This window comes from Scedosporium apiospermum, assembly GCF_000732125.1.
Source record: "Scedosporium apiospermum strain IHEM 14462 chromosome Unknown SEQ_SAPIO_0099, whole genome shotgun sequence".
NCBI lineage: Eukaryota > Fungi > Ascomycota > Sordariomycetes > Microascales > Microascaceae > Scedosporium > Scedosporium apiospermum.
In genome coordinates, this window is record NW_015971800.1 from 1,817,415 (window position 1) to 1,834,776 (window position 17,362).

Sequence of the window (17,362 nt, forward strand, 5' to 3'; positions counted from 1 at the left end):
GGGCCGAGGGTATGGGAAGTATTGGAACCGGCATGCAAAATGTACTTCCAAATGTTTGGTCACGCACCTCTCGCATCCTCAACTCAACATTCACCTCGTCTTCCACATGGTCGTTTCTGCCCTTCCCGGAATAAGATCAAAGTCCCGCTCCTGCCTCCTGCTTAGCCCCACTTTGGTTCTGCCTGGGATGACCCTTCCTTTCGCAAGGTACTAATAATAATGGTGATCATTTGATTTTGGACGGTACAATTGTACTTTCGTTACGAAGTACGTTTTCGTTCTATTCTTACGTGTACAATACGGCTTGGTTTTCACAGAGAGACTCCGAGTCTTCCATAAAAGGAAGACCATTTCCCTTTGAAGTAGAACTCTGTATTATTAGTGCAGTGGCTGCTTTTATATCTACGTCTTTCAATAGGCCTAGATGGAGGCCAAGAGACCTCCATCGCCCACCAAAGACAGCACCTAGAGGTCGCAATTCAAACCAGCTCAGCATCCTTCGAGTCGGCGAAGAACTGATGAGGGAATGGTCACTTGGCATAGTGCACACACGCAGGACGAGTGCACTCCAGTCTTAATGCTAGATATGCTAAGTTTGGGAAAAGTTTCGGAAATACTACCCACGCTATTCCATGTGGTAAAACACTCTCCGGATTATTGATACAGTGTAACCTACATCTCTAAGGTACGCAACTTTTCCCTCTCAGTGAAGTGTCCTCCTTCCCAACCGCTTTTTTATCAACCGGAACATCTATGCCTAAGAGCCATCTAAACTGGACAATTCTGATCGCCATTATTGCTAGGCCTCTATCCTGCGGTTGGACGCTTCGACCTTGATCCCGGAGCTCTGCTCTCAGGTCGTCTGCAAGTCAGTTGTGCAGGGCATCCTGGACTGATTCATGTCTTCATCCAATAGCCTGCGCTGCTAGGTCACAACACCAAGCACCAACCACGTCACGCACTGTCTGGCGCCCCGGTGTATTGCATAATCCTCTTTAGATCCCTTCCACAGGGGGTGAGCATCCTATGAAAGGTGCAGTACTTGGCACTCGGGTCCTTGTCGTCGAGATTCTCAGTGTGGCGGGGTTCCCAATTCATTATCCGCACTGTACGCCTTGACGCCTAGTCAGCACGCGAGGTTAGCGCAGGGCCAGTCCTTCCCTCCAAAAACCCGGACGGGCCATTCCTTCCCTCAACTTTTCCCCCCCTCACAGTCAGCTCTCATTGCTCCCGCTACCACTCAACGCCCCAATTCTGCAACCGTTCTTCCCTACTTCCCTTCCACCTTTACCCACGGCTCCACTATCCCCAGCAGTCCACTCTAAATCTCCCACCGCACCAAACTACCGCCACCGCCTGTCATTATTACTTTCCAGCACACTGCAGTTGGTTAGTTTTTTGAGAGCGTCTGAGCATTTGAAGCATACCCGAAATCAATCCACCTGCCTCTTCTACACCATTTTTGCCATCGATTCTCATCTCCTTCTGCCTCGATTTTTCAAAATCTGATTGATTTATTCAATCCGTCTTTAATCGGGCTTTCTTCACAGTCATTTTTATGAAGCCATCACGATCCTGTCGCCGTCGCCGAACACCCAAAAATGACTGAACTAGACCAGTGCATCATTTGCCTCGAGCCACTGGTCATTCTGGCCAAGCCCCCCTCTGTCGCTGCTGCCACCCAGCTCGACACGGCACTCGAGGTGCCCACTGATCCACCCGACCCTTCAGCGCTCTTGGGTCAAGATGGTGCAAATTCCGACACTAATAGCAGAATCGCTTCCCTCGACGGCTGCGATCATGTTATTCATGATTCTTGCATCCGATTATGGGCTCAAAAGACAAATACGTGCCCAATTTGCCGTGAGCCTTTTCGTCAACTCCAAGTCTTCGATGGTGTATCTGGTACGTCACATTAGCCCCCCCTCCCACTAACTCCTGCACCTCTTTGGCCCCATATGCCATGGAATAGAAAAAAAAAATGAAAAGAAAATGATGGCTAACTCATGTTTCCGTTCATTCTATATAGGCACCGTTATCGAATGCATAGAAATCGAAGAAAAAAAACAAGTCGCCGAGTTCGATCCGCAGACGTGGCTCGCAGACAATGTGGAAGAGGAGGAAGAAGAACCGGAGCAACCTTGCCCAGTCTGCAACTCCAGCGAAAGGGAAGATGTTTTGCTTCTCTGTGATGGGTGCGATGCGGCGTACCACACATACTGCATTGGCTTGGACTACATTCCTTCCGGCAACTGGTATTGCATTGAGTGTGCCGACGACTTCCAACCTCCAGTTCAGGAAGAAGATGCAGAAGAACAACCAGTGCGCAGAAGGCCTAACAGGCGTCGAACTGTTGGAAGGCCCGCTTCACGTTTCTTCCCACGCACGCGGGAACGAATGCGGCGGGCCAGACGCCAAGCTCGTTCGCTTGCTTGGACTGGACCCTGGGGGCAATTTTCCGGTCGTGTCTATGACGCTCTTCAAATCGATCTTGACAACCATGAGGACGATGATGCTCTTGCAGAGTTCCGCATTTCTCAAATGCTTCGCGAAAGAGAGCAGCGTGAATACCAGAGGTGGCAACAGCGTGTGAGCATCGCAAATCGCCTCGGTGCGGGCGAAGTGTTCACCAACAGCCTCCCTCGGGCAGCACGCCAGCAGCTTGAGCAGCGGCCGCCAACCCAACCTGTACAGGAATCCCGGGACGAAGTTAGGTCATGGGGTGCGTTAGAGCGTGCTCGCGTCGCCGAGCAGTCTGTTAGCTCGAGCCAGGCCGGCCGTAAGCGGCGAGCCCCGTCGGCAACTGCGTCACCAATAGAACCCGCTCAAGAGCCAGAACGGAAGCTCAAACGGCCGAGAACTAGGAGGATTCTCCCCGCGCACTCCGAGGCATCGAGCTCCAAGTCATCGGTACCGCCCGCTGGGCGATCTGCAGAGAACGGCTCAAGCTCACGATCCACTGAACAGGAGGCTCCGTCCTTTCTGTCGGCCTTACTTAAGGAGGTAGAGGTCGGCATGGGCACGGCATCCGATGACGAGAATATCAAGACATTCTTTGGACGAGCACCCACGGACGCGGCTTCCCCTGCCAGCTCGCCAACGGTGTCGGCACACAACAGCCCCCGAGCATTATCTCTCACCCCGCCACCCTTGAGCCTCGGACGTCCAAGCTCGCCGCCGTTGTCGCTCAGCTCTTACGTAGAGCCACGGTATCCGAAGGCGAATTACTCACCGACGCGCCAGCAGGCCAGTCCCCGTGAACAGTCAGACACGGAGACCCGTTCCGAAAAGAACAGTGTACCGAACGGTGTACAAAATGGTGTACAGAATGGTGTACAAAACACGCAAACCCTCGAGATTCGCCAGCCTCGACCGCGGCGGCCTCAAGAAGAGTCTGCTGCTCGGTCCATCGATACATCACCGGTCCGAGATCAGCTATCGCCGGAGGCCAAGGCTAGCATCAACGGCATCGTTCGATCAGCGCTTAAGCCGCACTGGCATGCTCGAGAGCTGACGACGGAACAATATTCCAACATCAATCGAGATGTCTCGAGGAAACTTTACGAAGAAATTAAGGATCCTTCGTTGCTAGATGACGAGGCAATGAAGACTTGGGAGAAGGTCGCCTCAAAGGAGGTGGCTCGCGCCGTTGCGGAATCCAAGGCGTAACGAAGAAAATAACGACACAAACACTCGAGCGGGTTTGCATTTTGGGTTCGGCGCAAGGGACAATGATTTCTAGGACGGGGACCTTCTTTTTTTTCGGACGAAATCTTCCAACCACTGGACGGAATGTACTCATATGGGGGCGTTTTTTGGGAGTACGGGATGCTGGGCTTAGATACCTGGAAGCGTGCTCAAGACGAGAGTCACCGCCGTACTAGACGTGATTATGTTGGGTTTCTTTTTTTTCCCTTTCATGTACTTAGGTCGGGCCAGTCGGCTGGAGCTCGAACTCGATAATTCCCCTATCGCGTGGAGAGCAGTTTAATCGTTTAGCTTTGCACAGTATAACACTTTGTTCTTCAATTCACCCAACTTGCTTGGCCGTAGGAGACTTGAGACATGTACGATTATCACGTAAACGGGCGAAGGAGCCATCGTAGCATAAAGCGGTTCCTAGAATCCAAAAGAGAGAGTTTAGCCCCGGCATTCTGGGATTTAGTTTTTGGAGAGCGAAGGCGATGTCGCAGCTTCCGCACGAAAGCGGCAACCCAAAGACTGGTGGGTTGTTCAACATGCTTGAAAAGCTAGAGGGATCCCTCCTATGTGTGGTCTCTCCGTCAAGGCTCAGATGCCAGGCGGGAACCGTCTTAGTTATTCTGAGACTGGCGAATCGCAGAATCTCGATCGAACCAGGACAGAGGAGAAAATTGTCTTCCTCAAGCTATTTATATTGAGCGGCCTGGGATGTCAAGCTCGTTTGTGGAGGCCGCAAGGGTCGTCTCGACGCGAGGGCGGAACGACCAAGTTTTTTTTTTTTTTTTTTTTTTTAAAGTAACCTAGGGTTTCACGAAAATCGGAGAGAGAGAGTGATGTGATCAGAATCTATCTAACAGGACCCTGTAGTAGGAGTTAGCACGTAGTGGCCAGGAGGTACTGCTAGCGAAAAGACTGTTCGGCAATCTGCCTCGATCTGGGCACTCGTAAACGATCAGGACAGTATGGAGGAATGGACAGGTCTTGATGATAAGGAATGAGCGCCTTAGAATGGTGAAGAGAGGAAGGAAGGGAAAAGACAAGAGGATTGAATTTTTGTGGGATTTATAGAATGTATTAGTAAACTTAGTAAGCGGGCTCGATGGTCCATTTTCTTCTTGGCAGCATTGGACAGTCCGTTACAGTTGCAAGGAATCAATCCAGGGTGGCTGAATGCCGATCCGAGCCTCTAGTGTGTACTTCATACTTCGCAGGTCAAAGGATTAATGCAATAGGAAATGTACACTATACTTCGAACTTTGTAGCGGCTGGAGCGGGTCCTTGGCCCCTTCGGCGCTTTCGACGTCGCCTCTTTGTTCCTGTCGATCTTTGATCGTTCCGAAGCTCGAGCTCTTCATGGCAAAGCGGCTGCTGCTCATCAAGATCGAAGCGAGCGATTCCCTGAGCATCCTCTAGGTCTTGTGTAATTGCGATAGCCGATACTACTGATGCCCGCTTCAGCTCCAAATTCCCCGGGACCTTGTTCCTGGCACTTTCTTTGAACGACCGTCTAACAGAGCCGACGTCTGTTGATCCCGAAGACGTCGTCATCTGGAATGTAGAAGTGGGCCTAGAATCCAATCTTTTGATGTTTTCTAAAAGCAGCGAGACTCGGCAGTCTTTCCTCGGACGCCAGTCTGTTCTGCCAATGTTGAAAGCGACGTCCCTGTGCCGCGGGCTGTATAATGCGGAATGGACGGGAAAAGGGAGTGTTGGACTGCAAACATCAGGCTGACGGCTAGTGTATTGGTATGTTGATAAGTTCTCTAACCCAAGGAATAAAGGTTCAGGCCCCGAATCCACTGAAGCAAAGCATCGTTGATCAATGACATTATCTCACAAGCTCGCTGACCGTGGGGGGTTAGCGTAGCCAGCGGTTGGTCACTCTTCTAAGCGGGAGCTTGGAGGGGGGGGGGGTTTGACGCTTTCGATAATAGCAGAGGCCATACCTTCTCTCTTCTGTGGCTAGGAGGTCGGGGCTTTACCTGGAGTAGGCGGGTCTGTCAGTCGATACTGGGGATCTCGCGGAAACAAAGCATAGAATGCCATTTCCACAGGCCCATTGACTTTCCCTCTTTCCCTCTTCCCCTCTTCCTCTCTTCCTCTCTCAACCGTCGACAGCCTATTTATTCACTACCCTCGTCCGCACATAGAGTCAATTGCTTTTCAAAAACTTTCAAACGAAAAGCCTTGATCAAGACAAACACCCCAGTATGTTAACCCTGATTCCTCTCCATTTCCCGAAATCCTATACCATTTATCCATCTGCGGCTGTTTATGAGAAAGACCCTATCACTTGTTTGTGCACCACTGTCGATCACAGTCTTAACATCAACTCACTGCGCAGCTCATCCCCCCATCATACTTCGATTTACTATTAAGTTCTGGTTTAGATCATGAGCACCCAACTCCCTAATAATGGTGAGAAATGCCAAGTATGCAAGAAACAAAGCGATGAAATAATGTACAACCTTCAGCTGCACTTTCCTGGGTCGGGTGTCACTGGGATTAGTATAATCAGAACGCTTTGTTGTAACAAGCCCTTGTGCACAGGCTGCTTCGCAGTGGCATTTCGCAGGAATACTCAACGTGAATGGTGGTATGACATTAAGTCACCACACTGGCTCCCTTGCCCAGCAGCATGTTGTGCAAATCGCACGACTCCACGAGCTGATCATGAGTTTGCGGCTGTAGAGAAGGACAGGGGAATTCGACGCCTTGAACCACTCAAGGAGCTGTACAGTGCTGCATGTTCTATTCGGCAGTCACTGCTTAAGCTCGCCCCTCGACCAACAACTGAGGAGTGGCAGGTTGCAAGACAGTTGCACAAAGCACTTGCTAGAAAGGGCATGTTGGACACCCTTAGTTATTTCGGAAAGAGTCTTTCTGAGGGCGACATTGACCATATTGTTACGAGGCTTCCCGTAATTTCCAAGGGCGACGGGTCAGTACTGTCAGTGCCTATCTGCACCGGCATGCTTTGGACCGAGGAGAGCAAATGCATCGCATGCTCCCAGCGCGTCCAGAATATCAAAATGGATGACGCGGCGTGGGGGGCATTGAAGGAAGAGTTCCCCGGCGACTGGACCTGGATGATACTATCGCTCGTACCCAGCTGGATGCTCCCTGAATGCGCGGCAAAGCACTCCGTGGGGTACTGTCGTAGCTGCGCAATGAAGCCGGCTACTTCCATGGCCGCGGGTGTCCAGTATAGCTGTCCGACTTCGGGCTGCGGTCACGTCTATACCCCCGATCAGACAAGGCTCCTTGCTCGCTTCGCCTTGAGATTATTGGCGGACAAGCCATCTTTGTTTGAGGTATCAAAGCGCACGTCGAGCAACCAGGGCGAGCAAAGCTTAGGAAATTCAGGTCTCCCGGAGTCTGAAGCCACTCGCCACGAGTCTATTTTCCTCCCCAGAATGTGGCCCCAACCGTACGACGATAAACACAGGGCCCCCGGCGCAATCCTCCTCTACGGGCCTCCAGGCACCGGAAAGAGCGATCTGGTCAAGGCTCTTGCGAAGAAGGTCAACCACACATTTTTGACCATGAGCCAGGTGCCATTGTACCAAGTCCTCGAGCCTGAAGAGTAAGCCCTACCTACGGTTCTCATTCCCTCGTCACTTCTCATTTCATAGCCTCTCTGACACAGACTAGATTCATTCGGGAGCTGTTCGCTAAAGCAAGGGAGAAAAAGCCAGCTATCATCTTTTGCGACAAGATTGATTCTAATTGGGAAGACTTCTATTACGGATATGATGGAAAAGAAAAGGGTTTGCGGATGATAGCGGAGGTTCTGTCCCAGTTGGGCGACATGGATAACACCAACGCGGGGGTGGTAGTTGTCGCGACTGCCACTCTGCCGTGGGAACTTGATCCCGCAGTGCGCACGCGCTTCGACCGGCGGGTGTATATTACCCTTCCCGACCACCAGGCCCGAATGGAGTTAATCAAGGTCCATGCTGGGAAATGGGGGAATATGCTGTCGGAGGCGGACCTCTCTAAGGTCGCTGAGATGACGAACGGATATTCGAAAACAGAAATGTCCCACCTTACCCAGCTTGCGCTGATAGCCTCGACCAAGAAGATGCGCACAGCTGAGTATTTCAGAATGGTAGGCAAACCCCTTTTATTGCCTCTTATAAGGACCATTTGATGGTAAGCGAGCTGACCACTCTTCGGCAGGTAACCGTGTCCGGAATAGCCATGTATGCTCCATGCAAAGCTGAAGATGGCGGCGCGATGCCAATGACGTTGAGGACGCTGCCCATTGGTGCTATGCCACAGCACCCTCCCCTGACTGCCGATGATTTCCTCGAGGTCATGAGGGTAGGGCATGTGAAGCTATCCACCGGCATGAATGACCTCTCCAGGTACGAAACATGGACCAAAGAATTCGGGGTTTGGGAGAATGCATCGGCACCCGGAGATCCGCAAATCCCACAGCCGCCAGGCGTGATCGATCCCAACGAAAGCTTGAGAGACCATACAAGCACCGAAGCATCACAAGCTCCAAGGACAACTCTAGAATCATTTCCGGCACGGCAAGGCGAGCTTGAATCAAGTTATAAATTTGAGCTCACGGACATTACTGTAGACATTGTGGTTAAACGCGTCGAAGAGATCGACAAGGGCATTGCGCTGCTAAGCTCACTTTACACCCATCACAACACAGACATGACCATCATCTTCGTGGGAAGCGAGTTCAGAGCCAACGATCTAGTGGAGTTTCTCGACCGACGCGGAGTTTCGGCCAGGTCCCTAGTCCGCGAACATCTTCTGGATGAGGATAATGTTTGTCGCCTTGTTAATTTGGGTCGTTTGCCCGTTCTCGTCACCGATCATCCCGAGGTGCCGGGTGTCAGTTTATCGGTTAGAAGACACATCATCACGTACGACTTCCCTGCGGACTTCAGTGGATATCTGGATCAGCTTGGCCTTGCGCACAAGGGAAAGTCGACAACATTCGTCAATAAAAGCAGCAAGGGCGTTGTCTCCGGTCCGATAGACAAGTTGAGGGCCATCGGTGTAGAGGCTCCCGATTTCATGGAGGCTATCGCCCGCGAGTCTAATTATTGAAGTGGAAATGGAGGCGGCCGGGGCGGCGGAGGAGGGGACAATCGCGGCGCCTTGTGGAGGCTAGCAAGTACTTCTTCCAACATCGGAGATCCATGTTAGCCGTGGACCCTGCGGAGTAGTTGTTATGTAGTGTATAGTTGGATGCAGACTACTTCGCAAGTAAGGTTATGCACAGATTAATTAGTCAAATGTTGTCAATCGAGGTGCTTATATAATACAGAAGAGGCTCAACATGAAATGATGAATGTTCCGGCCTGAGGCAGGAAGATGGCCTCGAAATGTCAAGCTGTGGATCCCTGGCAGGTACGTACCTCAGAAGAAAAAGTTCCGCGCATCGCGAGACTCTTTTTGCTATTCCCATAAATTGCTTGTGGCCGACAACTGTTGTTTGCTCTAAGATCCCGGAGCAAGCAGACGATTTCAATATGGCGGCATCAAGTAGAGGCCAGAGAGTCTTCCAATTAGCTTCGAGGTGTAAGTCGCCCTTACAATTGGGAGAGCTCCATGGTCCCTTTTCCCTTCGAGCTAACAAAGCACACGATCAGCAACTCCTAGGTTGACGCCGCGATGCTCGATAAGACGTTGCCCCCTTCCAGTACGGTACTACTCAGCCATCAACGCCGAGTCGAGCCCGAGCCAGACCTCACCCTCGCCTCCGCCTCCCACCACAACTCGCCCGCCGCCTCCCGAGCCCGCCTCGATCTCCACAGACAACGCACGCTACCTCATCAAGGCCGGTGTGATCCTCACTCGCCCACCACTCATTACCAAGGAGCAGACTTCGTTCGAGAGCGCCTACTACTTTTACCAAAAGAGGCTCAACGAGCGTCTCGTCCTGCCCTTCAGCCAAAAGGCCTACTTCAAGCATGACACGCCGCCGCAGCTCGACTGGGCCGTGAAGTTGAAGGAGCGCAACGGCGTGGTAGCACGAGAAATCGGCCAATATAATGGCCGCTCGGCAACTGCTTGGGACGATGAATTGAGGGTGGGGGATAAGTTGTCGAGCCCCGAGTCGTTGATGGAGTCGCTGTTGAAGGATGCGGAGGTGAGGGTCAGCGAAGATGCTGAGGAGATTCCTCCCGAGGAGCGGGTGCCCGTCGAGAGGCCGATGCCTCGAGTTACGGAGGCGGATCAGAAGAACGATGTACAGAGGCTGGATAGGCAGTTAGATCGCACTCTGTACTTGGTGGTGAAGACGAGCGAGGGCAAGTGGGAGTTCCCTACGGCCCCCGTCTCGACAGATGAAGCGCTGCACGAGGTGAGAAGGCCACATTTTTCTCCTCTTTCTTCTTTTTTTTTTTCTTTGGCCCTAGGAAGATATGCAAAGATGGGCCCCTGAAACTAACGTTACGAATTTGTCTAGGCTGCCCGTCGTGCTCTCGATGACTCCGCCGGAGTCAACATGAACACCTGGATCGTTGGCCGCGTACCCGTAGCGCACCTCGTCAACAAGCCGGTCACCGACAAGGACGGAAACGAGACGCAGCGCGGCGTCAAGTCGTTCTTCCTCAAGGGCAGGATCATGGCGGGTCAGGCCGATCTCAACGAGAACCGGTTCGGCCTGCAAGACTTCAAGTGGCTTACTAGGGAGGAGCTCAAGGAGACGCTGGCTCCGGAGTACTTCCACGGTGTACGAAATATGATGGCTGAGAGATGATGATGCTGGGTTTTGACGGGATGTATGAGAGGGAGAGAAGAAGTTTGAACCCAGGTCACCTTCATGTACTATATAGCTTATCCATTGTATACCTGCGGCGTCATAGAATTCGATTACTCCGGAATAGAGGCATGAGGGGAAATATGCCACTCTATGTATTCTAGTGTATCTACCCGTTGGAAAACACGCCATAGCTTCTTTGTTCCATGGTCTGCTCCGTGATTGGTATCGTCTTTCGTCTCTAGTCATGATTAAGTCTTTCTGGGATATTTATCCCAGCTTTTTACGGGCGTTCAATGCCGCCCCCAACTCGCTTTTTCGCGAACAAGTTCTCCCATAACCTTGAACTGGCCTCGAAAGGGGTCCCATATCGGGTCTCTCCAGTTCATGATCCGTTCGTTCATCTCCTCCTGAGTAGGGAAGGGAGCGCCTTCATCCCAGCATTTGTTTCTAACGAGGTCTTGTCCAAGCCTCGCGAATGCCTCGACGGTGAGAAAACCTAGAGTCCATTAAACATTAGCCGGATTAGTTTCATCTTGATAGATTGGATGAGCTGTGAATTGAACATAGGTGCTTACTGTCGTACGCGGCATCGTGGGGTTTTCCGTCACCATCGTCATACCCCAGGCCACTTTCCGATTGACATCGCGGCTCCACAGATCGATATTTCAATTGCGCGACGATCTGTGACAGATTCGCCGTCTTAGCTTCCGGCATGCAAGCATCCGTGATGATGCGTGTATCCAAGATGCGTGAGAACAGGCCGTCAACTCTGGGAAGAAACTCCGCAAACGTGTCCTGAAGAGGCTCAAAAAGCGTGCCGATCATGAAGGCAAGATCCCAGCCGAGATTATGGCCGATAAGTATGGGCTGTTGTCTCTTCCAGTGATTGTCGAAGAGCTCTTGGAGCGCCTCGGTACGGGCTTTAAGCTCTGGGTCATTTATGGTATTAATCCTCGCGGGTTGTCCGTTTGCTTGTCTTTCGGCGGCGAGCTGTGCTTTGGCTATGTCTTGTGGTTGAATCTGGGTTCCGATGTCATTCCCAATCAACATGTCGAGGAGGCTTCTGGCTCCTACATGAGCATTGCAATGTTAGCCTGTGGCAAGTATTAGAGAACAGTCCTGGTAACCCTTACCAATGGCCTTTCGAATATCGGCCTCCATATTGTGTTTCCGAGCAAGGTCGTCCTACACCAATGTCAGTAAACTGCCTGAAGACCGCCTCAAGGTGTATTCGGATGCTACCACATTATGGGTGCGTTCAAGCTCAACGAGCTTGACGACGACGACAGGACTAGACCGCCCATTCGTTACCCGACATCTTGGAAAGTCTTGATCCACGACATGGTGGACAAGAGTTTTCCAATCAGCGATGTCCATGTCCGTGTCTTTGGGAGGATCTATAGAAATAGAAAGACCCTATATCCCACGTTAGCGCCCAAGGTCCCCTCCGTCAGTGAAGGAGAAAGCGAGGAGAGCCCGACTTACACGAGAGTTACGACGAGCCCCCATCCGGCTCTCAATTACGGTCCGGATTCTGTCTCGCTCACGGGCCTCCTTTCCCCGCAATTTGTTGACGTCGTTCTCTCTAGATAGTGGTGGAAATATTAGCAACCAACCCTTTACGTTTTACACGGGACTCCATGTCCAAGTTTATCCCTACACATTCCTGTTTCGCTGTCCCCTATCGGATCGGTCGAGAGCTCGCCTCAACTCCGCCTCCTCCGGATGCGTAAGATACGGCAATCCATTCTTGAAGAGACCCTCAAAGTCAAACCCCGAATGGTCCAGAAACTTGGCGGAGTTGGTATTCATGGATACGACCCTTTGGATGGTTTTCCAAAGCTTGACCTTGTTTATCTGACCATCCACCAAGGGGCTGACAAGAAAGCTGTAGGACTCCGTCTTTAGAATCGGGTAGCCTTTTTCGTCTGTATTTTCGATAAGTTAATTCGACCCCGTTACTGCTTAGGCGGGAAAGTGAGAAAGTGCCACTCATACCTTTAGCTGGCCAGGCAAAGGTGATACCTAGCTGGAGAAGCGCAAAACGGCGGACAACCCATCTTAGCTTCTGGTAGGGAGCTTCCATCCCGGGCTTATCCCAAGAGTCTTCCAACAACTTGAACTGCTCCTCGGGTAGGATGCCTCGATATGTTTCGACGGCGAGGTCTTGGTCAAACTTTGTACCCGAGAACTCGCCATCTACGGCGACAATGGAGCACTTGTTATAGGCATTGAGGATCTGGGGAAAGCGGGTCAGGAAGTTGGAAGGTGTGATATCCATCGTCTCCATTGGTAAACCGACGGTGGGAGTGAGATGAGCGAGTGTTAGTAGTGGATACTTCAAAGAAAGGCCATAAACGAAGTAGCACTCTCCTTGATGGTAGGGTCTGTGTTATGGGTATCCTGGACTGGGTTTTCTTTTTGGGGAATGGACGGATGGGATAGTAAAGGGAATCGAATCCTGCTCCAGCTTGCGGCTGCCTCGAAGAAGAAATAAGGAACAGGGACAAGGGGAGGGCCATTCTGGATTTGAGGTGAGCTCATCGCGGTGATCATTGGAGTTTGTGGTGGTGAAGGAGAATGAGGTCTACGAGTGGGTGACTAGAGAGATTTCAAAGATCACAGCAAGTATTTGTGGCTGTGAGGGGAGGCATTAACACTTATTTCCAGTTTTCGCCACAATGATAGACAACCGCCTTGGGCCTTGTGCCTTGTCCTAGATCCTGATGAAAGTTAAGGTGGGCTAGAACATGACAAGCAAAAGGCAAAGAGGGATCAAGATTAAGGACATACTCACGTCGGGGTGGGACAAAACTGAACACTGCGGTCGCAAGCAAACTAGACAGGAATAAATCAAGTCCTTTACAAAGGTGCTAAGCTTGCTGTGACGAGAAGAAGAACAGCCGAACTTTATAAACATTGATATCCTCCGCCGCAGAAAACATTATCATTGCACTCGTACACCTTGCAGTTTAGAAAACACGCCCCAACACCAGCCATCAAATCTCCCAGGATCCTCCGTGTAAATACCCTCGGGCGGAAACAAAAAGAGCCAAGAAAGAAAAGAAAACAGAGAATCAACCTCCCGACGCTTGACCCGCTCCTCCCTTTCGCCGGTATCACCTCTTCTGACCCTCGACGAACTCTAGCGCCTGCTCGGTAGGAACACAATCGATGGAACTTGTCTTGTTGTGGAAAGTCACACCGTAGCACTTGTCAGCAACGTGTACGATCTCCGGTCGGAAGGTGGTGCAGATGAACTGCGTGCCGGCTTCCTTGGAGATGGAGTCAAGGAGCGCCGCAACAGCAGTACGATATTGCGCATCTAGATTAGCATCCACCTCGTCGAAGATGACCATGGGGCTGCTTTCTGTTTGCTGGAGGGCAAAGATGAGACAGAGGGCGCACAAACCTAAGGCACACATGTTAGTGTTAAAGAGTTCTGATCATCGACGCGAGCGCGCACTGCCTGATTGATAGGAACTTACTCTTTTGACCACCACTAAGTTGCTGGATGCGTTGCTGTTCGTCAAATTCCTTGGAGTTGAAGGAGACGCTGATACCGACACCGATATAGTTGTCCACTTTACTGGCCGACTGCTCGTCATCAGCAGATTCCTCAGCTTCGTGGCGGGGATCGGTCCTCCGTTGAATCACAAGTCGGCCATGGCCGGCCGGAACAAGCTTCTCGAAGATGGTAGCAAACTCCTTTGAAACTTGCTTGAATGTCCGTTCGATGGCCTCGTCTTTGCGGAGATCGAGGTGTTCGACGAGCTGCTCGATGGACGCTTGAGACTCCTCGAGCTCACTTCGGCGCTTGAGAAGCTGATCTTGCTGGTTGGTAAAGCTGTTGTACTGCTCGAACGCCTTCTTGTTCACGTGCTTGTACTTTTTCAAAGCTTCGTTGACCTTCTTTAGTCGAGAGGCGATCTGTGGCGGAGTAAGATTGGTTAATGACAGCTGCACTTCACAAACTGAGTTCGGTTTAACAAAGTACTTACTGTCTTGCCTTCCATCCTCTCGTACTTCTCGAACGCCTCTTCCGGAAGAACGCCAAGATCTCGGATCTGCTTGGCGCATTCAGTAGCTTGAGTCGTGAGAAGAGCTTTCCTCTGGAGGTTCTTCTCGATTCTCTTTTGCTGCCTCTCGATCCTGGAGGCGATCTCTTGCTGGGACTGCTCCTGCTCGCTCCTTTGACCCTCTAGCTCGATGATCTGGACCTGCTGGCTCTCTAGTTGAGCCTCGATTTCCCTTAGCTTCTTGTCGATAGAACCCGAAGCCTTCTGTAGACGCCTGAGATCCCTCTCGGCCTCGGAGAGGCTGGTGCCGGCCGAAGCCGAGTTTTCGAACGCCAAGCTGTTGAGCTGGTCGAGCTTGGGCTGAAGGTTGTGACGAAGGTCAACCTCGAGGATCTGCTTCCGCTGCTCCAACTCTCTCCTCTTCTTGCTGAAGTCGATCCACTGCTTGTGGAACTCCTGCACTCTACGGCCGAGCTCCTCGAGCTGGTTCTCCTCGGCTGGCGTCAGTGCCTTCTTAAATTCTGACGCAAGCTCAGCCTCGTGGGCAGAGATGCTCTCGGAGAATGCCTTCATATGCCTATCGATGGTCTCGCGTCGCTTTATCGCCGAGTCAAGCTGTGTCCTCTCGCTCTCCAAGTGTCCCGTTTTCGCACGGAGCTCAGCCTTGAGTGGTTCGAACCCGTCATCAACCTGGCGTAACTTCTGCTCTGCCTTTTGAAGGTCACCCATAGAACGAGTGATCTCCTGGTCCTTCCTCTCAATCTGCCGTCTTATCTCGTCGGATTCCTCGACCTTTTGAGCATACTCATCTCGCCACTTGCTGACAGTCTTTACGGCATCAAGACGCGACTTCCTGGGATCAATGTAGCCACCGGTCATCGCGCCTCGCTTGCTCGATGTGTCACCCTCTGCCGTGATACCATCGACACCATGGCTACGAGCATACTGGCCAGCAACCGTGAGATTGGAACAGAGAACGGTCTTGCCAAATACCTGCTGAAAAGCCTTCTCGTACGTCGAATCGTACTGGATCTTGCTGATAATGGGCACAGCATCGGCGCTTCTGGGAAGGTTAATGGGTCTCGGTCTCAGCTGGGCAAGTGGCATGAAGGTTACCCGTCCGCCCTGTTGCTTGTAAAGGATGTTGGCTAGGTATGTCGCTGTTTTCTCGTCATCGACTACGTAGTGAAACAGACTAGCTCCCGCGACTTGTTCCACAGGTAACTTGTAGGCATCGCTCACTTCGAGAAGCTCTGCTAGCGTTCCGTAGGCGCCAGGGATGTCCCGCTCCTTCTTAAGGCGGCGGATCGTCGCCAAGCCTCTGGCGGTTGAGCCGTCCATGGCTTGAGAGAGATCCCTTTCGGCCTGGTCACGCTCCTGACGCGCATCGGCTATAAGGGAATCAAGCTTATCGTCAGCTCGTCGGAGCATGCGTCGCTCATCGTTTAGCCTATCAAGGGCATCGCGAGCTTTGGTGACGTCGTCCACGAGCGACGAGCGATCTCCACCCCAGGACTCGAGCCGGGACCTTAGTGCCCCAACCTCTTGCTCCAACTGCTTAATTGACGCCTCAACGCGCTTGACTTCTTCATCGGCGTCGATTCGATTGGCCTTCTGATTGCTGAGTGTCATCGTAACCTCATCGATTTCCTTGCGGAGCCAGGCATCTCGTTCGGCTTTGTTTTTGAACTGCGAGCTTCGGGTTGACTTCGTGAAGAGGCGGGCACGATTAGCCTCTGCGGCATCGAGGCTCTGTTTAACCTCATCCTCCTTTAACCTGCGTCGATTGAGATCTGGGATGATAGTGGCAAGTTCTCGTTCTTTGGCGGCGATATCGGCACGGACGGTCTCCAGTTCTGCCGCATGGCTCGCTCTCGCCTGCTCCCGGGCAGATTGCCCGTCCACAAGATTTTTGTACATCATCTCAGCCTTGGCGCGTGCTTTGGCGTTTTCACGGCGATCCTCCTCTAGCTGGCGCTTGTCGATTCCGAGGAGTTCCATCTCCCGCTGAAGTCGGTGGATTTCGGCATCAAGTTTCGCGATCGTCTTCTCCCCGCGCACAAATTCGGCGCGATATTCATCGGTACTATCCTTGCCGCCCTCTCTGACCCTCTCGATTTCATCGAGCGCATCCTGGACTTGAACCTGCTCGCGGTGGTAGAAGGCATATTCGAGACAGCGCCGCTCTCTGTCCTTATCTTGGAAGCCCCGAAGTTCTTCCTTTTCTTCCTCGAGCTCCGCAAGTCGTTCTCTAATATACTGCAAAAGCTCATCAATCTTGGCCTGCTTATCAGCTGTTTCATCCATGATCTTCAAGGACTCTCGGCGACGCGCTTCGTAGACTTGAGTACCGGCAACTTCTTTAAGGAGGTTTAGCCTGTCGGACTCCTTCATGTTCGTGAGCGCGGTAACGCGTCCCTGAGGAACGATGTAGTAGGGGTTTGATCGCGAGAAACCGGCGGCTTCGAGGAGATTCGTGACATCTGACTTGGTGACAACCTTGCGATCCACGGAGTATTCATCCTTCTTGAGACCGATAGTACGGCGCAAAATGACTTCTGAATGACCGGTTGGGAAGCGCTCGTCGGAGTTGTCGAAGATGATCTCTACATACGCCGACATCACAGCGGAGCCTGAGCCTTCGTGGAGAAGAGCCTGGCGCTCCTCGCGGCTCAACTGGGTGTAGGCATCACTGAGGACAAAGCGAATCGCGGCGAAGAAGTTACTCTTGCCCGATCCATTGCGACCGACAATTACGTTCGTTCCCGGGGAGAAGGGTTCCACAACGGTTTGGTCCTTGTAGCTGTTAGATAAGTGTCAGTTACTGCGCGAGCCGACGAAGTCGCATGGGATCGAGATGACCAAACCTTTTGAAGCCTTGAATAATGATTTGCTTGATATGCAT

General features: G+C 52.0%; 5 protein-coding genes across 5 annotated transcripts; 3 read left to right on the forward strand and 2 right to left on the reverse strand.

Annotated features, from left to right (window-relative positions):
* Positions 1-1,601: 1,601 nt before the first annotated feature.
* SAPIO_CDS5932 (Uncharacterized protein) lies at positions 1,602-3,669 on the forward strand (the record flags this gene model as incomplete). The annotated part of the gene is made up of 2 exons (XM_016788159.1): positions 1,602-1,905; positions 2,030-3,669. The coding sequence occupies 2 exons, from the start codon at positions 1,602-1,604 to the stop codon at positions 3,667-3,669; spliced, it is 1,944 nt and encodes a 647-aa protein (XP_016642475.1).
* Positions 3,670-6,734: 3,065 nt separating this feature from the next.
* On the forward strand, positions 6,735-8,778 carry SAPIO_CDS5933 (uncharacterized protein; the record flags this gene model as incomplete). Its single annotated transcript, XM_016788160.1, has 3 exons — positions 6,735-7,288; positions 7,357-7,813; positions 7,885-8,778. 3 exons carry the CDS (start codon positions 6,735-6,737, stop codon positions 8,776-8,778), a joined length of 1,905 nt encoding a protein of 634 aa, XP_016642476.1.
* Positions 8,779-9,203: 425 nt separating this feature from the next.
* Positions 9,204-10,435, forward strand: SAPIO_CDS5934 (uncharacterized protein; the record flags this gene model as incomplete). Its single annotated transcript, XM_016788161.1, has 3 exons — positions 9,204-9,252; positions 9,324-10,036; positions 10,142-10,435. The coding sequence occupies 3 exons, from the start codon at positions 9,204-9,206 to the stop codon at positions 10,433-10,435; spliced, it is 1,056 nt and encodes a 351-aa protein (XP_016642477.1).
* A 293-nt stretch (positions 10,436-10,728) lies between these two features.
* On the reverse strand, positions 10,729-12,719 carry SAPIO_CDS5935 (uncharacterized protein; the record flags this gene model as incomplete). Its single annotated transcript, XM_016788162.1, has 7 exons — positions 10,729-10,934; positions 11,014-11,508; positions 11,572-11,623; positions 11,681-11,854; positions 11,924-12,023; positions 12,099-12,366; positions 12,437-12,719. The coding sequence occupies 7 exons, from the start codon at positions 12,717-12,719 to the stop codon at positions 10,729-10,731; spliced, it is 1,578 nt and encodes a 525-aa protein (XP_016642478.1).
* An 838-nt stretch (positions 12,720-13,557) lies between these two features.
* On the reverse strand, positions 13,558-17,362 carry SAPIO_CDS5936 (Chromosome segregation protein sudA; the record flags this gene model as incomplete). Its single annotated transcript, XM_016788163.1, has 4 exons — positions 13,558-13,850; positions 13,927-14,368; positions 14,440-17,260; positions 17,325-17,362. 4 exons carry the CDS (start codon positions 17,360-17,362, stop codon positions 13,558-13,560), a joined length of 3,594 nt encoding a protein of 1,197 aa, XP_016642479.1.